This window comes from Macrobrachium nipponense, chromosome 36 (genome assembly GCF_015104395.2).
Source record: "Macrobrachium nipponense isolate FS-2020 chromosome 36, ASM1510439v2, whole genome shotgun sequence".
Lineage (NCBI taxonomy): Eukaryota > Metazoa > Arthropoda > Malacostraca > Decapoda > Palaemonidae > Macrobrachium > Macrobrachium nipponense.
This window is the reverse complement of record NC_087220.1, coordinates 61,363,502-61,386,208: the sequence shown is the minus strand read 5'-3', so window position 1 is coordinate 61,386,208 and position 22,707 is coordinate 61,363,502. Positions and strand designations below refer to the sequence as shown.

The following is a 22,707-nucleotide window of genomic DNA, read 5'->3' as shown; positions in this document are numbered from 1 at the left end:
GTAGCAGCAATGCTACACAAGAAACGCATCAGAGCCTCATTGTATCTGGACGATTGGCTCCTCAGAGCCCATTCCTACGCCAACTGTCTGGAGAATCTTCAGAAAAAAACAATTCGATTATCAGAAGACCTAGGCCTTCTGATTAAACCACCCAGAAATCCCAACTGATCCCATCCCAGGAAATCTTGTAGGGGCTTGGGGATTGAGGATTCAGAGTCAGGGTTTTTCGGGGCTTTTCCGTCCACATTGAGAACGGAACAAGCTTTAGAGAAAATAAGAAACTTCCTAAAGAAACAGAAGTGCTCTGCGAGGGAGTGGATGAGTCTGCTGGGGACCTTTTTCGCCTCGCTAGAACAGTTTGTCTCCTTGGGAAGACTGAACCTACGCCCTCTGCAGTTTCATCTAAATCAGCATTGGGACAAGAAGAAGACACTAGAGTCAATGTGTATTCCTGTTTCGAACGACATGAAACACTATCTACAGTGTGGAACGATCCCGTCAAGCTCCAGGAAGGCCTCTCCTAGAGCAGAGGAACCCAGACCTAGTGTTGTTTTCCGACGCCTCGGACTCGGTGGGCTGGGGAGCAACACTGGGGAAGTTAGAAGTCTCGGAGGGCTTCTGGAACAAGGAGCAAGTAAAGTTCCACATCAATCTGAAAGAATGACTGCAGTTTTTCTTTAGCTCTCAAGGAATTGGAGAGCGTAAGTCCGGAACAAGGTGGTACAGGTCAAGGTCAACTCCGACAACACAACGGCATTGGCCTACATCAGCAAACAAGGCGGGACTCCACTCAGTCTCTCTGTACAGAGCAAAAGCAAGAGAAAACTGCTCCTCTGGACAAAAGGAAAAAACGTGATTCTGGTAACACGCTTCATTCAGGGAGAAAGCAAGTGAGAGCAGACATCCTGAGCAGAAAACATCAAGTCTTGCAACAGAATGGACTCGCCATCAGGAAGTTTGGCAAGAGTCTATGGCGAATCTGGGGGCGCCCTTGCATAGATCTCTTTGCAACAGCGCAGACAGACGGATGGAGACTTACTGTTCTCCAGTCCCAGACCCCGAAGCAATCCACATAGATGCGTTCCTTCTGAATTGGACACATCTAGACGTGTACGCCTTTCCCCATTCAAAGTGGTACACAGAGTGTTACAAAGTTTGTGGCTCACGAAGGAACCAGGATGACTCTAGTGGCACCCTTCTGGCCGACAAGAGAATGGTTCACAGAGGTACTGGAATGGATGGTGGATACCCCAAGAAGCCTTCCGTTAAGAGTAGATCTACTCAAACAGCCCCACTTGGAAAGGTATCACCAAAACCTCCAAGCTCTTCAGCTAACTGCCTTCAGACTATCGAAAAACTCACAAGAGCTAGAGGATTTTCGAGGGAGGCAGCGAGTGCAATTGCAAGAGCAGGAGGTCTTCAACCATTAAGGTATACCAATCGAAGTGGGAGACTTTTAGAGGATGGTGCAGGGACAACTCTATTTCCTCTTCCAGTACCTCTGTGACTCAGATAGCAGATTTTCTGCTATACCTCAAGAAGAGACGTAACTTTTCTGCTTCTACTATCAAGGGTTATAGGAGCATGCTAGCAGCTGTCTTCAGGCATAGAAACCTTAATCTATCTGATAATAAGGATCTACAAGATCTTCTTAGATCCTTCGAGACAACTAAGGAAAGAATACAATCCTCAACATCTTGGAATTTGGATGTAGTCCTCAAGTTTCTCATGAGTGACAGGTTCGAACCCTTACAGGAAACATCCCTTAAGGACCTCACCATGAAAACTCTGTTCTGATTAGCCTAGCAACAGCAAAGAGGGTCAGCGAAATCCATGCCTTCAGCAAAACTGTAGGTTTCAGACAGGGCAAAGCCATCTGCTCGCTACAGTTGGGATTCCTAGCCAAAAACGAACGCCCCTCTCAACCCTGGCCCAAGTCATTCGAAATTCCGAACCTCTCGGATCTCACGGGTGAGGAAGTAGAAGAGAGTTCTTGTCGGTAAGGTCTCTGAGGCATTACTTGGAGAGAACGAGACAAATACGTGGCACTTCAGAAGGGCTTTGGTGTTCGGTCAAGAAACCCTCTCTGCAAATGTCGAAGAATGCGCTATCCTTTTTTATAAGGCAATTAATTAGGGAAGCGCATTCAGCATGTACTGAAGCAGATATGAAGCTACTTAAAGTTAAGACTCACGAGGTTAGAGCTGTAGCAACCTCGGTAGCATTTATTTAAACAAATAGATCTCTTCAGAATATCCTGGACGCAACATTCTGGAGGAGCAAGTCAGTTTTTGCGTCGCACTATCTTACGCAAGTGCAAAACTTTTTATTTGTATGAAGACTGCTACAACACTGGGGTCCGTTTGTAGCAGCTCTTTCAGTAGTGGGAAAAAGGGTCTACCCCTTAAAACCCATAATCCAATACTCTTTTTCTTCTCTTGGAACTATTGAAAAGTTATGGTTGTTTGTGGAGACTGGATGCAGTCTTCCACAATCATTGATCTTTAGTCAGGTGATCAAACTTGTTCCTTAGTAGTGCCCGGAACAAGAGTATTGTTAGGGAGTCTAGTCACATAGAGGTTTGACCGGTTGACAGTCTCCAAGAGGTCTTCAGCCCCCTGGGTGGATCGCTGGACCTCATAAGGAAAGCAGACACAATGAGACAGGATATCATTAAAGTCAGCTTCCTTAACAGGTACGAACCCGTAGTTTGTTTTTATTAACACTTATGTCAATTCCAACGATGATAGCTGTTTCTGACCCTCCACCAAAGGTGTTTAATCAGCTATATAAGTAACTACCAGGTGAGTTAGATGTTTTGAAAATGTTATTTTCATGATAAAATAAATTTTTGAACATACTCACCTGGTAGTTATATATAATTAAATTCCCACCCTCCTCCCCTCTAGAAACTAGGGGCATGGAAGATCTGAGGAATAGTTGGTATGGTGCTACGTACCTGGTAGAGGGCGCACAGGTGGTGCACCTGACTACCCATCGGCGATTGCCGCGAGTTTTGAAATTCTGCCGTGACGTCAGGGACGTAAGCTATATATATAACTACCAGGTGAGTATGTTCAAAAATTTATTTTATCATGAAAATACATTTTAGATCTTTGGAACAAATGATCTCGAAAAGGAGCGGTGGAGCAGGTCCTAGACCTGGGTCACCAGGATACTACAACAGACTTTCCTGGTACCAAAACAGTCGTCGGGGTGGCGTCCAGTCTTGGACGTAAGCAGCCTGAATCTTTTCGTGAGAAAAGAAAAAATTCAAGATGGAAACACCTCAGTCGGTTCTAGGAGCCTTAAGACCGGGCGACTGGATGGTGTCCTTGGACCTACAGGACGCATACTTTCACGTGCCTATCCACCCTCTTTCAAGGAAGTTTCTGAGGTTTATGCTAAGGGACAAAGTTTGGCAATTCCGAGCCCTTTGTTTCGGTTTAAGCACGGCTTCCGATGGTATTTACCATGCTCATGAAGAACGTAGCGAGATGGTTACATTCTGCAGGAATAAGAGTGTCCCTGTATCTCGACGATTGGCTTATCAGAGCATCGTCAGAAGAAAGGTGTCTGAAGGACCTTCACTTCACGTTGGCCTTGGCGAAGTCCCTGGGACTTCTAGTCAACCTCGAAAAGTCGCATCTGACCCCAACACAGTCCATCGTGTATCTGGGGATTCAGATGGATCAGTGACTTTTCGAGCGTTTCCGTCCCAGGAACGACAGCTGCAAGGCTTAGAGAAAGTCTCGGCATTCCTGGGGAAGGAAGCTTGCTCGGCGAGGGAATGGATGAGTCTGCTGGGAACCATTTCCTCGCTGGAAAAGTTTGTTTCCCTGGGAAGACTACACCTCAGACCTCTCCAGTTTTTCTTAGCAGACGAATGGAGAGTCAGAGAGGATCTGGATGCGACCCTTTTCATCACCGAATCGGTGAAGAACCATCTAAGATGGTGGTTAGATCCTCGGAAGTTTCGAGAGGGGTTGTCCCTAAAGCTTCTGAGCCAGAACCTAGTGTTGTTTTCCGACGCTTCGGTGTCGGGATGGGGAGCAACACTGGGAGGGGAGGAAGTGTCAGGCACCTGGAAGGGGGAACAGGTGTCCTGGCACATCAATGTAAAGGAACTAGCGGCGGTTTTTCTGGCGCTACAGTTCTTCCAACAAAAGGTTGCAGAGAAAGTAGTCCAAGTCAACTCGGACAACACCACAGCCCTGGCGTACCTAAAGAAGCAGGGAGGTACACACTCCCGTCCTCTGTTTTATTTAGCGAGGGAGATTCTGCTGTGGGCAGATGCGAGACGGATAAGGATCCTGACGAGATTATCGCGGGAGGGTCCAGAACGTCAAGCAGACCTCTCAGCCGACAGATCAGATCCTGCCCGACGGAATGGACGTTGCAACCAGGACGTCTGTCGAGAGCTCTGGAGACTGTGGGGGTGTCCGTTAGTCGACCTCTTTGCGACGTCGAGAACAAAGAGGTTGCCTCTTTATTGCTCTCACTCGTGCTGGATCCGGGAGCAGTCGCGATAGACGCACTGCTCTGGGACTGGACGAACCTGGACTTATATGCCTTCCCGCCATTCAAGATCATGGGGGAAGTAGTAAGGAAGTTCGCGGCATTGGGAGGGGACGAGGTTGACCCTGATCGCCCCGATGTGGCCCGCGAAAGAATGGTTCACAGAGGTAATGTCATTCATCATAGACTTTCCGAGGACATTGCCCTGGAGGAAAGATCTACTCAGACAGCCCCACTTCGCAAGATATCACCGAAACCTCTCCGCTCTGGGTCTGACTGCGTTCAGACTATCGAAAAGCTGGCCAGAGCGAGAGGTTTTCTAAAGCAGCTGCAAAGGCGATCGCCAATGCTAGGAGAACGTCCATCGAGAGCTGTTTACCAGTCGAAGTGGGCTTCCTTCAGGGCATGGTGTAGAAAGGAGGGGAATTTAACCTCTTCCTCTACCTCTGTGAGCCAGATAGCCGATTTCCTGCTATTTTAAGAAATGTGCAGAAACTGGCGGTCCCGACTATCAAGGGATATAAGAGCATGCTGTCGGCAGTCTTCCGACACAGAGGACTAGACCTGTCTGATAACAGGGATCTTCACGATCTCCTGAGATCATTTGAGACATCCAAGATACCTCAGGCGAGGCCTCCTTCTTGGAACCTGGATTTAGTCCTTAGACTGTTAATGTCGAGTCCTTTCGAACCTCTACATGAAGCGTCTCTTAGGAACTTGACTAAGAAGGCTCTTTTCCTAACTGCTCTGGCGACGGCGAAGAGAGTTAGCGAAATTCAGGCCATTTGTAAGAGAGTGGGCTTCAAGGGGGACAATGCTGTCTGCTCTTTGAGTCCCACTTTCTTAGCAAAGAATGAAAACCCGTCGAACCCTTGGCCAAGGAGCTTTGAAATCAAGGGTATGACAAGCCTTGGGGGCCAGAACCTGAGAGAGTCCTGTGCCCTGTCAGGGCTCTAAAGTTTTATGTCCACAAGACTAAAGAAGTACGAGGTCCCTCAGATAATCTCTGGTGTTCGGTTTTTTATTAAACGACCCGATATACCGTTATCCAAGAACGCTTTGGCGTTCTTTCTGAGGGACGTCATTAAAGAGGCTCATTCGTCTTCCACACAGATCGATTTGAGCCTCTTGCGAGAATGAAAGCTCACGAGGTCAGAGCTGTTGCACCTCGCTTGCCTTCCAAAGGAACATGTCGATCAAGGACATCCTTGACGCCACCTTTTGGAGGAGCAATTCAGTATTCGCCTCACACTACTTGAGAGATGTGAGAACGATATACGAGGACTGTTGTTCTCTTGGGCCATACGTTTCTGCAGACACAGTCTTGGGGGCTGAAGGTAGCTCTCTCCCTATCCCTTAGTTAGGTTTAGGTTAGGTTTTAGTTGATGTGTTTTTTGGTTGTGGTGAGGCTTTGGTGAAGACCTCCCATCTTTTAGCTTAGTGTTCAGGGGGTCTTTGTTAGTTGGTCAGGTGGTGGTCAGTTGCTTCGTTGCCCTCATTTGTATGGCTCTATGCTCTTGTCACATTGAGGTCACGTCCCCGTTGACAGAGCATTCAGAGCGCACCAGCACTACAGGTCTCCACCTGGCTGGCAACTCTGATTAAGCACAAGCAGGCTGTAGTGACAGTAATCACAGAGTCTACTTTGCTAACAGGTGGAGGAACCAAGGTGTGGTATCATCTACTTAATTTAAGTTTCCTACAAATCCTATTCTGTCTCTTCCCACCATCCGAAGGTGGGATTCAGCTATATATATATCTGCCAAGTAAGTCTCATGAACAAAATGTTATTGTTATAATACAATTAAGTTGTTCATACTTACCTGGCAGATATATATAATTAAGTGCCCACCCACCTCCCCTCAGGAGACAGTGGCACTGATAAAATATGAATAGAAAATGGGAATGGTTCCTGATATCCGCCTCCCAGCGGCGGGAATGGGTACTACCACCTGGCCGCCCACTGCGTGTGCCGCGAGTTTTGAAATTCTGTCGGACTTCGGAGAATACAGCTATATATATATCTGCCAGGTAAGTATGAACAAACTTAATTGTATTATAACAATAACATTTTTCGACAAATTGTCATTTTTCATCCAAACCTTCGTCTGCTTCCTCCAAACCCTCTTCTAGCAAGAAGAAGGGTTTTCGGAGATAGGAGAGACTGCCCTCGTCGACACCAGTAGGAGGTTGTTTGTCCCCCTTCGTAACAACCTGGGAGAAGTGAGGTGTGGAGAGTTGGGTGGTGGAGGTCTTGAGAGTGGGGTACAAGATCCCTTTCCACTTGGCCCCTCCACTGTCCAATTCCCGGTAGTTCTTTCAAGCTATTCACCGTCATCCATCAGGGGGAAAGTTTTGGTGACGGAGATTCGTTCCTTGTGGGACAAGGGAGCGTTAGAACTAGCTCCCCCCACTTCGGGCTTTACAGTCGAATCTTCCTAACCTCCAAGGCGGACGGTTCTTGGAGGCCCATCATAGATCTTTCGGGCCTGAACCGTTTCATCGTTTCCACGAAGTTATGCATGGAAATGACTCAGTCGGTGCTGAGGTCAGTCCGAAAACACAACTGGATGGTGTCAGTGGACCTCAAGGATGCTTATCTCCAAGTTCCAATACTACATCCAAAATCTCAGAGATTCTTTTGTTTCTCAGGTCCACTGGGAATTTTCCAGTTCAAAGTCCTGTTTCGGACTGACCACAGCACCTCAGGTGTTCACGAGGGTGATGGCTCCTGTTTCTGCTATCATGCATGAGGAGGTACCTGGACGATTGCCTAATTCAAGCCTCTTCCAGATAGGAGGCTCTCAGAGCAAGGAATTTCCTTCTAAAACTCTGCGAGACATTGGGGATTTGTAGCAACACGACGAAGAGTTCCCTGTTCCCTTCTCAGACTATTATCTATCTCGGCGTGGAGATTCAGACGCCTCTTTTGAAGGTCTTCCAACTCGAGAACCAGTGCGGTCGATTATGAGACAAGTCAATCTCTTCATCTCGGACAAAGCGTAACTTGCAAAAGAATGGAGAAGTCTTCTGGAAAAGATGTCATCTCTGTCCCTTCTAGTTCCAGGCCCTCGTCTCCGGATGCATTCTCTGCAGGTACGTCTCGGGAATCGCTGGGACTTTCAGGAAGAGAATGCAGTGATAATCTGGGATGATTCCCACCTCGAGGATCTTCAGTGGTGGTCAAAAGAGGCTCATCTGACCAATGGCGTAAGTCTTGCCCTCCTGACTCCGGACGTACGTCTGTATTTAGATGCCTCAAATCAGGGTTGGGGTGCAACCCTGGAGGAAGCTCAAGCCGAGGGCCTTTGGAGGGTTTTGGATCAGGAGGAATCAATAAATTTCCGAGAATTAAGAGCCATAGAAGAGGCTCTGTTAAGCTTCAAAGATCTAGTCCAGGGGAAAGTCATAGCACTCTTTTCAGACAACGCTACGGCACTAGCTTACCTAGAGAGAGAGGGAGGTACAAGGTCGTCAACCCTGAACATCGTCACGCAGAGAATCTTATGTTGGTGCGAAAGCTGCAAGACCTCATTACTTCCGTAGTTCATTGCAGGAAAGCTCAATGTCCTAGCAGATGCACTGAGCCGTTCAAAAGAAGTCTGAGGAAGCGAATGGACATTAGCGCAAGAGGTTGTCCAATCACTGTTAAAGAGGTGGATCTGTTTGCCACAAGGTTGAACTATCGTCTCCCGGTATATTTCTCTCCGGTAGTAGACCCTATTTCTTGCTGGACAGACACTATGCTCCACCTGTGGGACAGTCTACAAGTACAGTAGTACCTCAGGATACAAAATTAATCCATTCCGAGGCGGCCTTCGTAACCTGATTTTTTCGTATCTTGAACCACATTTTACATGTAAATTGCCTAATTTGTTCCAAGCCCTACAAAAACACCCCAGTAAATTTTATAATAAAGCTAAATTGACCAATAAACAATGAAATATAACAATTTGGACCCTTCAATACCTAACTTAAACTACATATACTACTAATATGTACTACATACCTATAAATAAAGTGTATTAGTGTACATGGTACAAAGAAATACTGTATGTACATACGTACGTATGTAGTAAAATGTGGAACCTTGCCTGTCGAGTGAGGCAATCTCCGAAAGTGAAAAAATGACAGGAAACATTAACACTAAACTTTATGAAACACATTAACAAATGGCAGAAAACGTTAGCACTTAACTTTACAAAAAACTTAAAATTAAATTTTTATTTTCTTTTTTTTATTTTTACATTTTTGTTTTACTTTTTTATACTTTACTTTTTTACAAAATTTCAATTTCTTCACCATCGAATGGATGCCAGTCCATTTACAGAATTTATCAAACCACCCCCGAGAAGCCTTGAAGTCTGGGGTTGCCGTGTATGTCCCTTCTCCTCCATCGCCGAAAATAGCGCTGGCCTTCTGGCAGATTGCCGTCTCGGTTATCGTATCGCCAGCGATTTCTTTGTCCTGAATCCATAAAAGAAGCAGCCACTCCATCTCATCATGCACGTGGCTCCTTTTGTTGGACAAAATAGTCACGCCCTTGGAAGGTGCAGCTGCTTTGATGGCTTCCTTCTGCTTAAGAATGGCACCTATCGTTGATGGATTTCAGCCTTATTCCTTAGTGATCATACTCAACCGCATGCCAGCCTCATACTTCTTGATAATCTCCATTTTTGTCTCCATAGAAAGCATCTTCTTCTTTCCGTGAACTTCAGTAACTTTCTTGGGGCCCATGACTATACGTACGTAATTAAGTTATGTACTAAAGTTCTCACACAACACGATAAAGTACAAAGCGAAATCACTATTTGTTTCGTCTAGGAATCCTTCTAGACCGCTATCGAAAAACGCAATCAGTTTTTTCTTAAGGGAAGTAATCTCCCAATCTCTTCCCAAAGACATAGTTTCGGGAAACGATGTTCCACCCCCTAAAGTGCATAGTATCAGGAGTGTAGCAATGTCATTGGCATTCCTGAGGAATGTCTCAGTAAGCAGGATTTTGGTAGCAGCATCTTGGAAATCAGTGTCGGTATTTACTTCTTTCTACTTGAGAGATGTACAGTTCATGTCAGAGGGGTTACTCGCTAGGGCCATTCGTAGTGGCTAATTCAGTGTTAGGTTAGTCGGCAATTAGCGTGGGATCGGTAGGGGAAGTAGTAGTTTTGTTGTTTTCTCGTTTTTCATAGATTAGTCTGCCTACTTTTCTGGTTTATGTCTGGGTTTGGTGTACTATCCCTGGTAAGTATGTTCTTTTGCAGCGGCTCAGCTCCCTCATCGCAACTTCTGTATTCATCACTCGCCTTCAGTGGACGTCAGGAAAGATCTGCCCTTGGGACTTATTCTCCATACTTGGGAGGCTAACAGCCACATGGGAGATGTTCAGTTCCACTCCATACATGAGAGGTATATGATACCACATGGGAGATTTCTGGAAGGATCTGCCCTTGGGACTTATCCTCTATACTACATGGGAGGCTGTACAGCCAGATGTGAGGTGTGTAGTTCCCCTCCACACATGAGAAGTTTATGATACTTCATGGGAGGTTAGACGTGACCAAGACGAGACTTACTTATCAGACTAACGTTGAGCATTGATTGAAGGTGAGTTAACAGTATTAATCCAAGGTAATAGTTTAATGAGTTTATACCATTGTACATTGAGTGGTAGGGCTGAAACAATGAATGAGCCCACCTCCAATTAAATGTTGTAAATCGGGCTAATTCAGGTGTTCAGGTGGTGTATTGCAATATGGAGTTTTCATATTAAAACTTTTATTGTAATACCTACCTGAACACCTGAATGACACCCACCCTTCTCCCCTCGTCAAATGATTAATGATTTAATGATTGACAGGAGTAGTCACTGTCGGCCGCCAACCATGGACAGGTGAATCAGTAACAATGTTTACCTGCAGCGTTGGCAGTTAAAATTTTACCTAAGTGTTGGTAATTTTTGTGGGGTGTTGTTCGGGCTGGTCAGGTGACCAGGGCTAATTCAGGTGTTCAGGTAGGTATTTACATACGTACTAGTTTTAATATGAAAACTCTATTTTTTTATATTTCCATTTTCATTCATTATCATAATGCTGAATGACCCTGTGGGTCCCAGTGCTTGCCTTTGTGCCCAAATCACATATTCCATTCCGTAGCATCCTTTACACACTATACCATCCTAATTTTCTTGTTATTTTAGTTTGCATATACGTAACCTATACTCCCTTGTTATACATTAACTTTGTTTGTATTAATAGTTTTATTTTTTTATCGTTACATCTTCGCATTTATTGCTGTTGAATTATTGCTTGATAATTTATTACTTGTGTTCCAGTTTTATCCTTATCTTTTCCATGGATGTTATTCAAGTATGTACTATATCCTTTGTGATAGTCTCTTAATAAAGCCCTAATTTTTTCTATAGAATCTGAAAAAATCATGGCACCCCCACACTCTGAAAAATCAAGAAAGAGTGTGGAAAGCAGAACAGCAGAAGGCCGAAGAAGACCGGAAAATGGCGGAACTACAGAGAGAACTCAAGGAGGAAAGGGAGAGGGAGATGCTGCAGAAGACTGCCGAGGAATCTGGAGCCATAGAGAAGAAGGGTGATGCCAAGCTTGATTGGATGTACAAGGTAAGTATAGAGGAGTTTTGAAGTTCCATTTGACAACGTGAGAGAGAGAGAGTAGTTAACGACTGAATTGGCTGTTGGTGAGTTCTGGGTTGTCTGCTGGTGCAGCTGGAGTTAGCTGTTAGAGTTCTGTGTTTTTAATCAGTCTTTAGTCAGAAGCTGTGATAGTCACTAGTGTCGGCGGCGGTCTCTGAAGAGTGTTGAAGGCATTGAAATTCATCTAAGTTGTGTGTTGTTGATTTGTTGTTGGTTGTTATTAAGTTTTGATGTTAATGGGTTTAGAGCTGTTGTGCCTGTGTTGTTAGATTTGTTGTGCTTGTGGGTTTTGTTGAGTTATATGTGAGTTGTTGTGGTTGTTATGATTGAGGGTGGTTGTTGGTGAGCTGTTGTGATTTCTTGGTGTTGTTAGTGGGTGTGTGTTTTGGCTTTGTGCTGTGTTGTTGAGTTGTGGTTGTATTCCTTGTTTATTGTTGAGTTGTGGGGTTGTTGTCCTTGGGTGTTGTTGGGTTGTAGGTTGTGATTCTTGGTTGTCGTCTTTGTTGTTGTTGGTATCTCCGCGACCTCGACCGGCGGACAGCACAGCATAGCCCAGAGTATCTGGAGTTGGGTGAGTACATGTGTTTGTGTTTTTTTTTGTTCTGTGTGTATGTATAGGTCAATTGCCCTGCGTGTATTCTGTAGTGTAAAGAGGAAAGTGTGACTGAGGGTGAGTTTGGCAGCTGGATTGGTTAAGTTTATGTGGGGGGGATTATCCCGCTTGCTTTTAAGCTTGTGATCCCGCTACAATAAGCCTAATATGTGTTTGTTTCAAGTGAGATGTGTTCTGTGGCTTTTTATATTAATTGTTAAGTAAATGATAGATTGCATTTCTGAGTACATAAAGTACTTGTGCCTGTGTAAGAAGGCATCTTATGAATATGTACTGCTAAAAGATGCCATTTGATTTAAAGAATTGCATTCTTTTGTCATATTTGATCATAGAAGACCCTGTAAATTTCAGATGTATGCATTTCTTGTAGATTTATTCTATACTTTGGTCATGACAACATTTTTATTTGTATTAATTAGGAACTATTGCAATCTGTGAAGTAAATGTTTCTATAGATTATTTGTGCTTAGAAATGACTGTTAGAAGAGGATTATTGAACTTGTAAGTAGTGTAAGTTATTTAAGCAAATACAATTGTTTTAATCAGAAACCAGAAAAATTAGCCTTTTATAAGTTGCCTTGATATTTGAAATGTGCAGTTCTTTTTGTATCATTCAGGAGCTTCCCTGCGAATAGTAAATAGATTTTGAATTAACCTTTGCAAGAGGAGCTTGGGACTGCAGCTTATTTATTGTAACTTATATCCAGTTATATATTTTTAATGATGTTGTGGATCATAAATGCCATTTTGTAATGTAAATTGTGTATTGTTGAAATAAAGAATAAAGTTTGTCATTTAGTCAAGCCGAATACCGTATGCTGTATTAGATTGTAGGTTATAGGTATGGAGTTACAGGGCTACAAATAAATACAGTGACAAGAATGCGCAGAATTTGTTTCATGTTTTGAGTACAGTATTGTTTTATATTTACAAGGATAGGTGTTGTCTTTTTATTGCAGTGGTGTTAGGTACTTCTTAAAATTTAGAGTGATGCACTTTACAGAATTTGAATTTCATATTTGTAATGATGGCAAATTATATTTGGATGCAGGGTCCCGGGGGCCATGTCAGTCGAGAAGAGTATTTGCTTGGCCGTAAGATCGATTCTGCTTTTGAGCAGATGGTTAAGTTAGAAATGGAAGAGAAGGTAGAGGAGTCAGGCACCACCGAACAGCAGAACAAGCCTGTTTACACAATTGAACATGGTAAGTATTTTGTTACAGATGTATTGATACTATAAGGTTGTGGTACTTGCTGATATAGTGTGAATCCCAGTATGTAAATACTTTTATGTTAGTATATTATAAAACAGGAGAGTAAAATGCTTGAGTGAACTTGAAAATGGATTGGTCTAATTTTTCCCTCGAGCACTTCATGAGAATATGTTCCCGTATGGATGATGTTGATTTGTTTGAAGCTTGTAAATATCTGTACATTTGCACATATAAAGTCATCTTTCATATCAGAACTTTGACACGTATGATTTTTTCTTCTCAAGTGCGGTATCTGTAAATTAAAAAATATGGAATCCTAAAGGAGGGTAAAAGGAAGAGTTATTAAATTGAACCTCAAATGGAAATATAATCTTTCTTGAAAGTGAGACGTTCCTTGGAATTTGAAATAATCAGAGATTGGTGCGAATTCCAGAAATTGTAGGGAGATGGGAGAAGCTAGTTCTTAAACTGGGAAATGTTTGTATTGCTAACCCTGACACTGTAGTATACAATTACCTTTCCCAAGTTTTGTCCAGTTTTTTTAACTGTTACCAGGAATACAGTATGTCAAGAACATTAATTTTGTACATGGCACTGGATGAATGCCGTTTCCTGATTTTTTTCTGCCAAAATAATTCCCAAGACCTTGTAATTATATTTTAATGTAGTGTTTTGGCCACTGTAGTGATCTGGAATTGGCATTCAGTGTTGGATGATCTCATTTCAGGTTCTAGATAATTGTTGGATCCCCCAGGTACCTTAGCACCATAGTTACCTAGACTATAATACTCTCATATATTTCCTTTACATTTCAGAAATCAACCCCGAGTCTGTTGTCCGGAGAGGAAACGATAATTTGCAAGTTGATATGCGTCGCAAGTTGCTGGAAGACCCTCTGCTGTTGATCCGTCAGAGAGAAGAGGAAACGAAACGGGAAATTACTGCTAATCCAGTCAAGATGAAACAGTTGCAACAGTTGGTTAGTTTCACCTGAAATGGTATGACATCATTTTTTGTGGTATTTGAATTATCTTCCTAATTAGATTCAGATATTTTAGAGGGCAAATTTAGAAGATACACTCGTGTTGATGTGTTTACTATCGTGATTTTTTAACTTAGAGTAAGCAATTGAAGCATTAGTGCATTACTCATAGAAAACATCTTAAACTTTTGATGCTGATTTGATATTTCAGTGTGATACTAGCCTTTCAATTTTTTTTTTTTTTTTTTTTTTTTTTTTTTTTTTTTTTTTTTTGTCAAGCTTATTCATTAATAGCATCATAGTAGCTAGTGCCATCTGTCTGCTGTATGAAAAAGAAACTATTGTCAGTCACTGTTTAATTTATTTGTAAATGGGCTCAGATGGGAGGGATGCGAGTGCTGGATGTTGCCGTAAAATTTTAAAAGATGGTCTACATCTAATTAATTACCATAAACTGACAAATTCTGTAATTTTATGTATGCAACTTACCAAGTAGTTACATAGCTATAGTTTCTACAACCGTCGGCAGCTAGAATTTTTGAAATGCGCGGTAGCGCTAGTTTGTTTTCGTCAAGTGATACCCCCTGCCCACTATCGGGGGAGTGAGGAACCAACACCGTATGAAAATCAGTTGTTTCTGCCAGCTGGTACTGTTAACACAGTTTCAGTAGTCAGCAAAATTTTTGGAATTCTTTACCGTCGCTCATTGTTGAAGTTATTTGGTGAAGTACGCTTAAAATATTGGTAGCTTTTGTTTTCGGTGATTAGCTATTTGAAATTCAAATAGTTTTAAATATTTTTGCACTGAAATTAACTAGTTTTGAATTTGTCTACATAATGTCAGACACTAGTACATCTGGGATTAGGTATTGCAGTAAAGGCTGCAATGCTAGGATCGCTAAAGCTTTTAGTGATCCACATTCAGTTTGCACAGGTTTTAGGGGACAGACTTATATGCCAGATCAAACTTGTGGAGAATATATTAATTGGGATTAAAGAACTTGGAAAATCTTGACTAGTTACACGAACAAGTTAGAGAGAGATAAAAAGAGAAAAGCGGCTTTTAGATCTAAAGCTAAAAGCTTAGTCAGTCAGGAATTGTCTAATGATAATTTCTCTCTCTCTGAACCTTCCCCACCACCTGTCATTCCCAGTCCTAATCTTGGCTCTCTCACACCCGTACCCGATGTTGTGGCCAATTTAGAGGCAAGAGTAGATCTTGGAGGAGGTGGCTGTTTGGCCCACTGATTCTCCTAGGCAAAGGTCCCTGTCAAACTCCCCAGAACCTGGGAGGAGGCATACTGGTAGCCCAAGGGAGGTCAGTGGGGTCTCCCCATGAGCAGTCGCCCCCTCAGGCGATTCTGTTAACAAATCCCAGATCGCAACAGAGCACCATTGGAAAGGAGTATACCTCGAGAACTGCACACCATAGGTGAGATGCAACTTGTCCTCTTGAAGGAGCCAGGTAAGCAAACACAACCTGCAAGCATCCACCACCGGTCCAAGGAAATGAGGTTCCAAGGACCTGTGGTTAGACCAGAAGGGAAAGATAAATATGGTCACAATGAGACCTTATTCTTCGGAGTGATGACAAGTACCCATCCACTGGACTATCCAACTGCAGAAAAGTCTCTCACTGTCTCGTAATATTCGTCAGACACTTCTGCAATGGCAGTCCGCAACGGATAAAGACACCGACACTCCATGGTGGGTGTCGATCCTTATGGGTACAGCAACATGCCAATAGGACAAAGTAATAACTGATCTGGATCAACCAATACAAAGTCCACAGCGTAGCTCAGGACGATCTCGGACTCTTCAACAGCTGCCAACTGACTGCGCTCAGTGTGAGCCATCATACATCCGAGACATAGTCACATGACACTCGCCTTTGAAGGGTTATGCCGAGAAACCATACAAATCGTCTGTCTTGTTCGCCACCGATGTTGGGAGACAAGAGGATGATTCTCTCAAGGCATGCGCCCATCAGACGATAGTCAATTGCCTTCTAGAGACCGAGGTCCCTGATGGCAAGACAGAAGTTCTCGTAGTAGTTGAATCTCAACCAAGGAGAAAAAATACTATATGCTAGTGAATGAGTAAGGTGAATGCGGACCTACTTCTTCACAGTTGAATCGAGAGAAGTCAACTTTCAAGATTCTGAATGAAGAAAAAGTCCTGTCGATGGCACCAACCAGTGAAGACGGCTTTAATCCCTGTTGTTTTACAGAGGACTGAAAACGCTAAACCACTATTTCATTGCTGTTAGGTGAGAAGTCGGAGTTTGCAATGAAAGTGGAGCATCTTTCAGTAATGAAAACAGGGATTGTACTGCTTGAAGAACCGCTTCTCATGGGCTGGATCAGGGAGGACATTTCTATTTACTTAGGAAGCAGAGCTGGGAGGGCGGGGAACGGGCAAAGTCTTCTGTTATTCATCTACAATTCAGGGGTGAACAAAGAATAATTGCACACCTACGAATTATGAGATGTATTTAGAAGACAAATTCAGATTGTCTGAAGAATATCATTCTTCGTCATTGCAGCAGCAGGTGCGATAAAGCAGAAGACTAGGCTACAGACTTCTGTTACCGTGAGGTAAACAAAAAGATGATAACGAGTCTAGTGAGATATCTCTATCTGAAAATTCTTGCAACAGCAAAAGGCGATGCAGGAGAGATGGTCATACACGTATGTGAGAATTCCAGCTAACTAGAGACCTAAGTTGGTGATTGCCGGGCAGAGATTCGAATCGGTAGTCAATCATCGCAGAGGAGGAGAGAGAATACCCGACCGAACTATCTCAGGGAGCTAGCTATACTGGACGAGGCAGGCAGGCTGGTAGGGCCATACACCGCTAGCTCTCGCCTACTTGTCATCCTGAGTTGCCAGGTATTCCATTCCATGAAGGAATGCGTTCGGCTAGAACCATCGAGCGCAAGAAAAATACACTTGAGCATATGCATTTTAATCTAAAAGGGAGGGAAGAAAACCCTCCTATTCGGTGAATGCAAACGCTGTGGTGGTGTTGTAAACTATACCACTAGTATCTCAAAATTGAAACCAGTAACTCTTGGGAGGCCTACAAGGCAGTCCCGAGTTGTAGGTCAATTAAGAGAAGATACTATTCATCTCGGTAACATCCCCATAGAGTTAACTACAGTTATGTGCCTACTGCTAGGACAATTCAACTGATAACAGATGTCGCGAGAGAAATATACGTAGTATATCTGTAGGTTCCTGTACATCGACCTCCAGCCTAAATTCTCTTCCATTCAAGGAACAAGAATAAGGACTAGAAGCAGACCTCCTTCATTCTCTAATGAAGAGAGCGAAGGTGAAGTTTTCCTGAAGGAAGACTTCTCCGATGATAATAGGATACTGAAGACGACTAGTTCAAGCCGAACTGGATGTTCCCAAAACAGTAGCACTGGAGAGGTATTCAAACTCTCGGTGCTATCCATCCTGAACGGATTGACGTATGTTCGGTAAGATCCTAGGATTGAACCAAAAACATAGTCTCTCAGGTTCGAATTCCGAAGAGTAAACTCCACCGAAGTCCTCTTATTTCATTCTGGTATAACCAAGAAGTAAAGGGAAAAAAGAGAGGAGGATTGAGTGTTATTGCCCATTCTTCTCTATCCCGGGGGTGACCGCGTACTGAGGCGACGGACTGTCAAGTCCATCCAGGCCGAGCCTATCCCGAGATATTCTTCCTTCAGCAGCAGTTCTTCCTTCGAATGCTAGAAATTCCAGGAATTAATGGCTTAGCGAGACTCCTGAGCATTTATTGAGATTCCCGATTATCGTAATAACAATTATCAGGAATTCTCGTCTTGCCCAAGTGTTTGCAGATCTTAGAAGACAAAAACACTCGGAGGTGGAACCTCTGGAGCCGGGAGCGGAGGTACCAGTGGTGGCTGGTACCTCCACGGTCCTCGTCTTCTTCTTCCCTGAGGAACGGGAGGACCAGCGGAAGACCCACCTGTCTCACCGGAGCGAGACAAACCCTTAGAAGTCCCTTCTTCTTCTTCGGTTGGGGGGCCTTGGAAGTTGATGGGGAAGAGGCGGCAGAAGACAACGACGAAGATGACGACGACGACACCTTCCTCCTCTTCTTTGCCAACTTCTTCAGGACGGCAGAAGGTTCTCCCATCCAGGAAGGGGCTGTGGCAGCAGGCCCAAGCACGACTTGGGAAGGAGGACCTGATGGAGCAGCAGTGGAGAGAACGCTTCCTTGAGGAGGGTTATGAAACTCGCATGGCAGGCGAAGCGTCTGCCACCATTGAGACTGGTCGGTCGCGCAAACGTGACCGTCGTCTGGGTGGGGCTGAGCGTGCACCTGACTGGAGACAGACGATACTATCCTCTGACTCGTCCAAGTCCTCGTCGAGGCTGAAACCTCTCAAGAGGACTGGATGGGGAGCCTCCACCGGTCTCTGCGTGGACGGTTGACCGTCACGTCAACCCTGGGAGCCGAGCAATCACCGCAAGAGTGATCACCGGCAAGGCGCAAGTCACCCCGAGTTACTCTCTCCTTTCTTCCATCCCGTGCCCGAGTCATGATGGTGAGCGGACTCAGCATCAACGACTCTGGATGTACGCAAATCCAAAGATTACGTGCACTTGGGGACTCGCGAACGAGCGACCGACACGGAACTAGTCTTAGGTTTAGAACCTCTACGACTAGCAGCAGAAGTGCGAAGTGAAGGTTGTGCTTCTACGGCTCCCGACACGCAAGATCCTTGGGACAGCGTGACGGTTCCCATTCCTGAAGGAACGGGAGAGCCAGCGGAAGACCCAACCGCCTCCTCAGAGAGGAGACAGACCCTTAGAAGTCCCGTAACGAGACTTCTTAGGGGGAGAGACAACCTTCTCCTTCCATGGCAAAGAGCCTTGGGAGTTGAAGGGGTGATGATCTCGAAAAGAAGGATGACGACACTTGACGAGCTCTCTTCCTCATTGATTCCTCCAAAATCTGCCAGACTTCTACCATCAGGAATAGATAAAACAACACAGGGCAGTGGCAAAAGCTTAGTCCAGTGACGTAACTCCAGGGTAGTATAGTGGTAAATGAGTATGATTACCAGCAGGGGATCGGTACACACACTCAAGGATCAGTATCACAACATGCTATGAGTCACAGTTACAATTCCAAGGTTAGGATAACCAATACGAAGAGCTATCCAACCAATACTGCTGTAAACACAATCACCACTGTTAGTCTGTAAAACAAAGAAATAATGATTTAAAGTAATAAGGATACTCCCCTCACATCCAAGGGCACCGCCCTCCAAAGTGAGAGGAGATCCCCCAAACATCAACACCACACGCCCCCTCTTCTACCTTCGTCCGATAGTAGGTGAAAGGATGAAGAAGAGAAATTACCATATAAAACAAAACAAAGGGCAAACCTCTGAAGTTCCCCTCGGTAATTCCCAAGCGTAAGCATAAATTTCAGATGAATAATTGTCTCGTTACTGGATCAATATCACTCACATTAAATACATATCTCGTCCTCGCGTTAAGGGGCTAAAGAATGTAAATAATAAAGATGTTGGCATACCTTTGCCGCCGACTCTTAACACAAAGTAGAAAGGCGGCTATAAAGGCTATAACAAGAAGTGGGATTGTATATTAATTGAATTTAATATCAAATACCGTATATACATATTTATTAAAAAAACAAAAAAAGTCCCAGAAAGATCCCACTGGGAAAATGATCGACCAGTCAGCAAGAGCTCACAAACACGTCTTCGTCGGAAGACAGCCGAAGGCAAAGTGGAGTGTTTACATCCGGGCAGGCTGACCTACCCGCATGCCACACAGCAGTTACTGCCTAACCACCTTGTTCAAGAATTTAACGGCCGTAATTCCAGCTACGCTGAAAGTAATTCCTTATGTAAAGGACCGAGGGTTTGTATATCGTATAGGAACAAATAAGATTTTATGTATACTTACCAAGTAGTTACATGATCGAAGCCCACCCTCCTCCCCTCACATGGATAATAGGGCATGAACAACTGATTTTCGTATGGTGTTGGTTCCTCATTCCCCCAATAGTGGGCGGTGGTATCACCTGACCAAAACAAACTAGCGCTACCGCGAATTTCACATTCTAGCTGCTGACGGTTTTAGAAACTATAGCTATGTAACTAGTACTTGGTAAGTATACATAAAATCTTATTTTATCATGAAAATGTCATTTTCCTTTTAATTCCTTCACTTCTTGAATGCAGGTGACCATCCTGATGACTTCCATATGCTTTTATATATGCATATTTTATATTAAATATTGTCTCTTTCCAGATATCTAGTATCAAGTCCAAAAAATCTAAAAAGAAAAAGAAAAAGAACAAAAAGAAGGCCAAGTCAAAGAAAAAGTTTGTTCATGAAAGTGATTCATCTGATTCAGAACACAGAAGTAAATCCAAAAAGAAAGCAAAGAAACGATCTGTTAGCAGCAGTGACTCCTCTGATTCTGAAGACGATAGAAGAAGAAAGAAGAAAACGGCAGAGAAGAAAGCAATGAAGAGATCTGGCAACACCAGTGATTCCTCTGATTCAGAGGATGATAGAAGAAGGAAAAAGAAAACTACCGAGAAGAAAGTTCGGAAAAGAGCGGCTAGCAGTGGTGAAGCATCGAGTTCAGACGACGGTAAACGAAGTAAGTCAAAGACGAAGAGGAAATCCAAATCTAGCAGTGATGATTCAGATGACTCTTCATCTGACTCAAGTGGATCTTCCAAAGATAGCGACAAAAGAGGGGAAAAGGTGAGAATACATAAGAAGTAGAGGCAAGTTGAATCGGAACTTGTACCTATTGATCCAAGTATTTCTTTAAGTGGATCTTTGTTAGCCTAGCATGTTTTCTTTCATTTCCTCTGGTGTCTGATGATATTTTATTATTTTGCAGTATACCGTATCTTTTAAACTAGCCAGTCCAAGAATAACTCTTGTAGCTTGACACTTCAATGAATAAAAAAAAATAATAAGAGTTTTGGATTTCATATTTGTTTCCTTGATGAACAGAACTGAACCTCTTAAGTACACAGATCCTTTAGCAAGGGAGAATTCCCTTAGTTCTGTTTTTTTACAAATTTTTTTATTTCAACACTCCACAGATTTGTGTTCAAAATTTAGTTCTCCCCTTGATTTGGTTTTCTAGTTTCTTTAACTCCCTTTTTTTTTTTATTGTTATAATAATATTGTTTAGGCCTGTAGTTCATAAGGCCCTTTTGATATCCCTCTGGTCAGTCTTGAAATTGTAGATTTTTGGGGGGAGTGAAACTCATAATAATGGGTAGATTTTGATGAGCACCTTAGGTAGATGTTATTTTGATTTCTGTCTAGTCAGTTTTGGAACAGATTTTTTGGGAGACTGATATTCATGCGTAGCTTAGCTTTTTAAGTTTAGGGGAATAATGTTTTGTGGACTTGTGTGTTTTTTTCCTCCTGAGGACATTCCTGTTTGAGTTATATTTTGTTCTGCATTACAACGTGAAAGCCAATTAAACTTGCCAGCTCGTAACAATTTTGCCATTTTTGTCATTACAGAGAAAGTACGACTCAAGAGAGAAGCAAAATTTTTTTGATAATCGCAGAGATGACCACAGAAGATGGAGGAATGATAGTGAAAAACAAGATAACAGAATTGCAAACAGAGATGAGAGATATGGCAACAGAGAATTTGAAAGGAGGAGATATGACAACAGAGGTAGAGGTGCATTTAGAGGTTATAACAGAGGTGGAGGAAGGAGCAGAGAGAGATATGAGGATAGGCCTAGAAATCAATATAATTATGGCAAAAATCACGATCAATATGGCGGGAAATACAGGCATGCTCGTGATCACACAAGAAGCAGGAGTAGAAGTCGTAGCCGAGATAGAAAATATAGAGACGACTCAAGGGGCAGAGATGACCCTGGGAGAAGCAAGCAGAAGTTTTCTGAGAAAGAGATGGAGAAGAAACGGCAAGAGATGATGGAGGCAGCCCGTAAGAGGGACGAAGATCGAAAGGAGAATGTACTGAGATACGTTGAAGAGAGGAAAAGAGAAGAGGAAATGGAAAAGGATGTTAGTAAATTTAGAAGGTGAGTGGTGAAATATATAGTTAAATCATGTATTTGTTGGCCCATCTTGTACCCTATTTTGATATTGTCATCTCTTATATGAAATTACTCTTTATTTAACCATTGAGGAAAAGGTAATCCACAAAAAGCAATTACAGTTTTCTTAACAAAAATAAAAATGAGATGCAGAATCTTTAAAATGCTGAATAAACATTAATTCTCTTTTTTTTATGTTGGTGGTGTATTAGGTATATTTACAGTGAAAATTATGTACAAGATATATCAGGTATCAATTATACATTTTTTTTTTTACCCATAGAAGTCACCTCCTCTCTGCTGCTTCCAAGGGATCCATTGAAGATCGTGTGAAATCAAGGGTGAGTTCCATGCAGAAAGGATCTTCACACATGGAAAGTAACTTTGCCCGCAAGTAAAGGTGGTGCAAACCATTTGTTGTACAGTTGTACTTATGGTAAAAGCTTTTGAAGAACTTGAGTATTTTGATTGAAGTTCCTAACAAAACTATTTTTCTTTCTGGTATACAAAAACTTGAGGATTTTGATTATTAAGTGACTACTAATGTATTTTTACATTAAATAATATATGTACAATTAGTAATGAGTTTGTAATACAGACATAGCTCTT

General features: G+C 43.0%; 1 protein-coding gene across 2 annotated transcripts in view; it reads left to right on the top strand.

Annotated features, from left to right (window-relative positions):
• Nucleotides 1-22,553, top strand: part of LOC135203752 (pre-mRNA-splicing factor CWC25 homolog) — a 24,172-nt gene extending 1,619 nt beyond the window's left edge. The window contains exons 1-7 of one of the 2 annotated variants that reach the window (XM_064233695.1): nt 10,397-10,528; nt 10,940-11,149; nt 12,847-13,000; nt 13,825-13,988; nt 20,300-20,764; nt 21,548-22,083; nt 22,382-22,553. In XM_064233695.1, coding sequence (XP_064089765.1) covers nt 11,030-11,149; nt 12,847-13,000; nt 13,825-13,988; nt 20,300-20,764; nt 21,548-22,083; nt 22,382-22,496 — 1,554 coding nt within the window. In that variant the 5' untranslated portion in view covers nt 10,397-10,528; nt 10,940-11,029 and the 3' untranslated portion in view covers nt 22,497-22,553. Of the gene's footprint in view, nt 1-10,396; nt 10,529-10,939; nt 11,150-12,846; nt 13,001-13,824; nt 13,989-20,299; nt 20,765-21,547; nt 22,084-22,381 lie in introns of those variants that run through there. The other variant, XM_064233694.1, reaches the window with a different exon arrangement.
• The last annotated feature ends 154 nt before the right edge of the window (nt 22,554-22,707 follow it).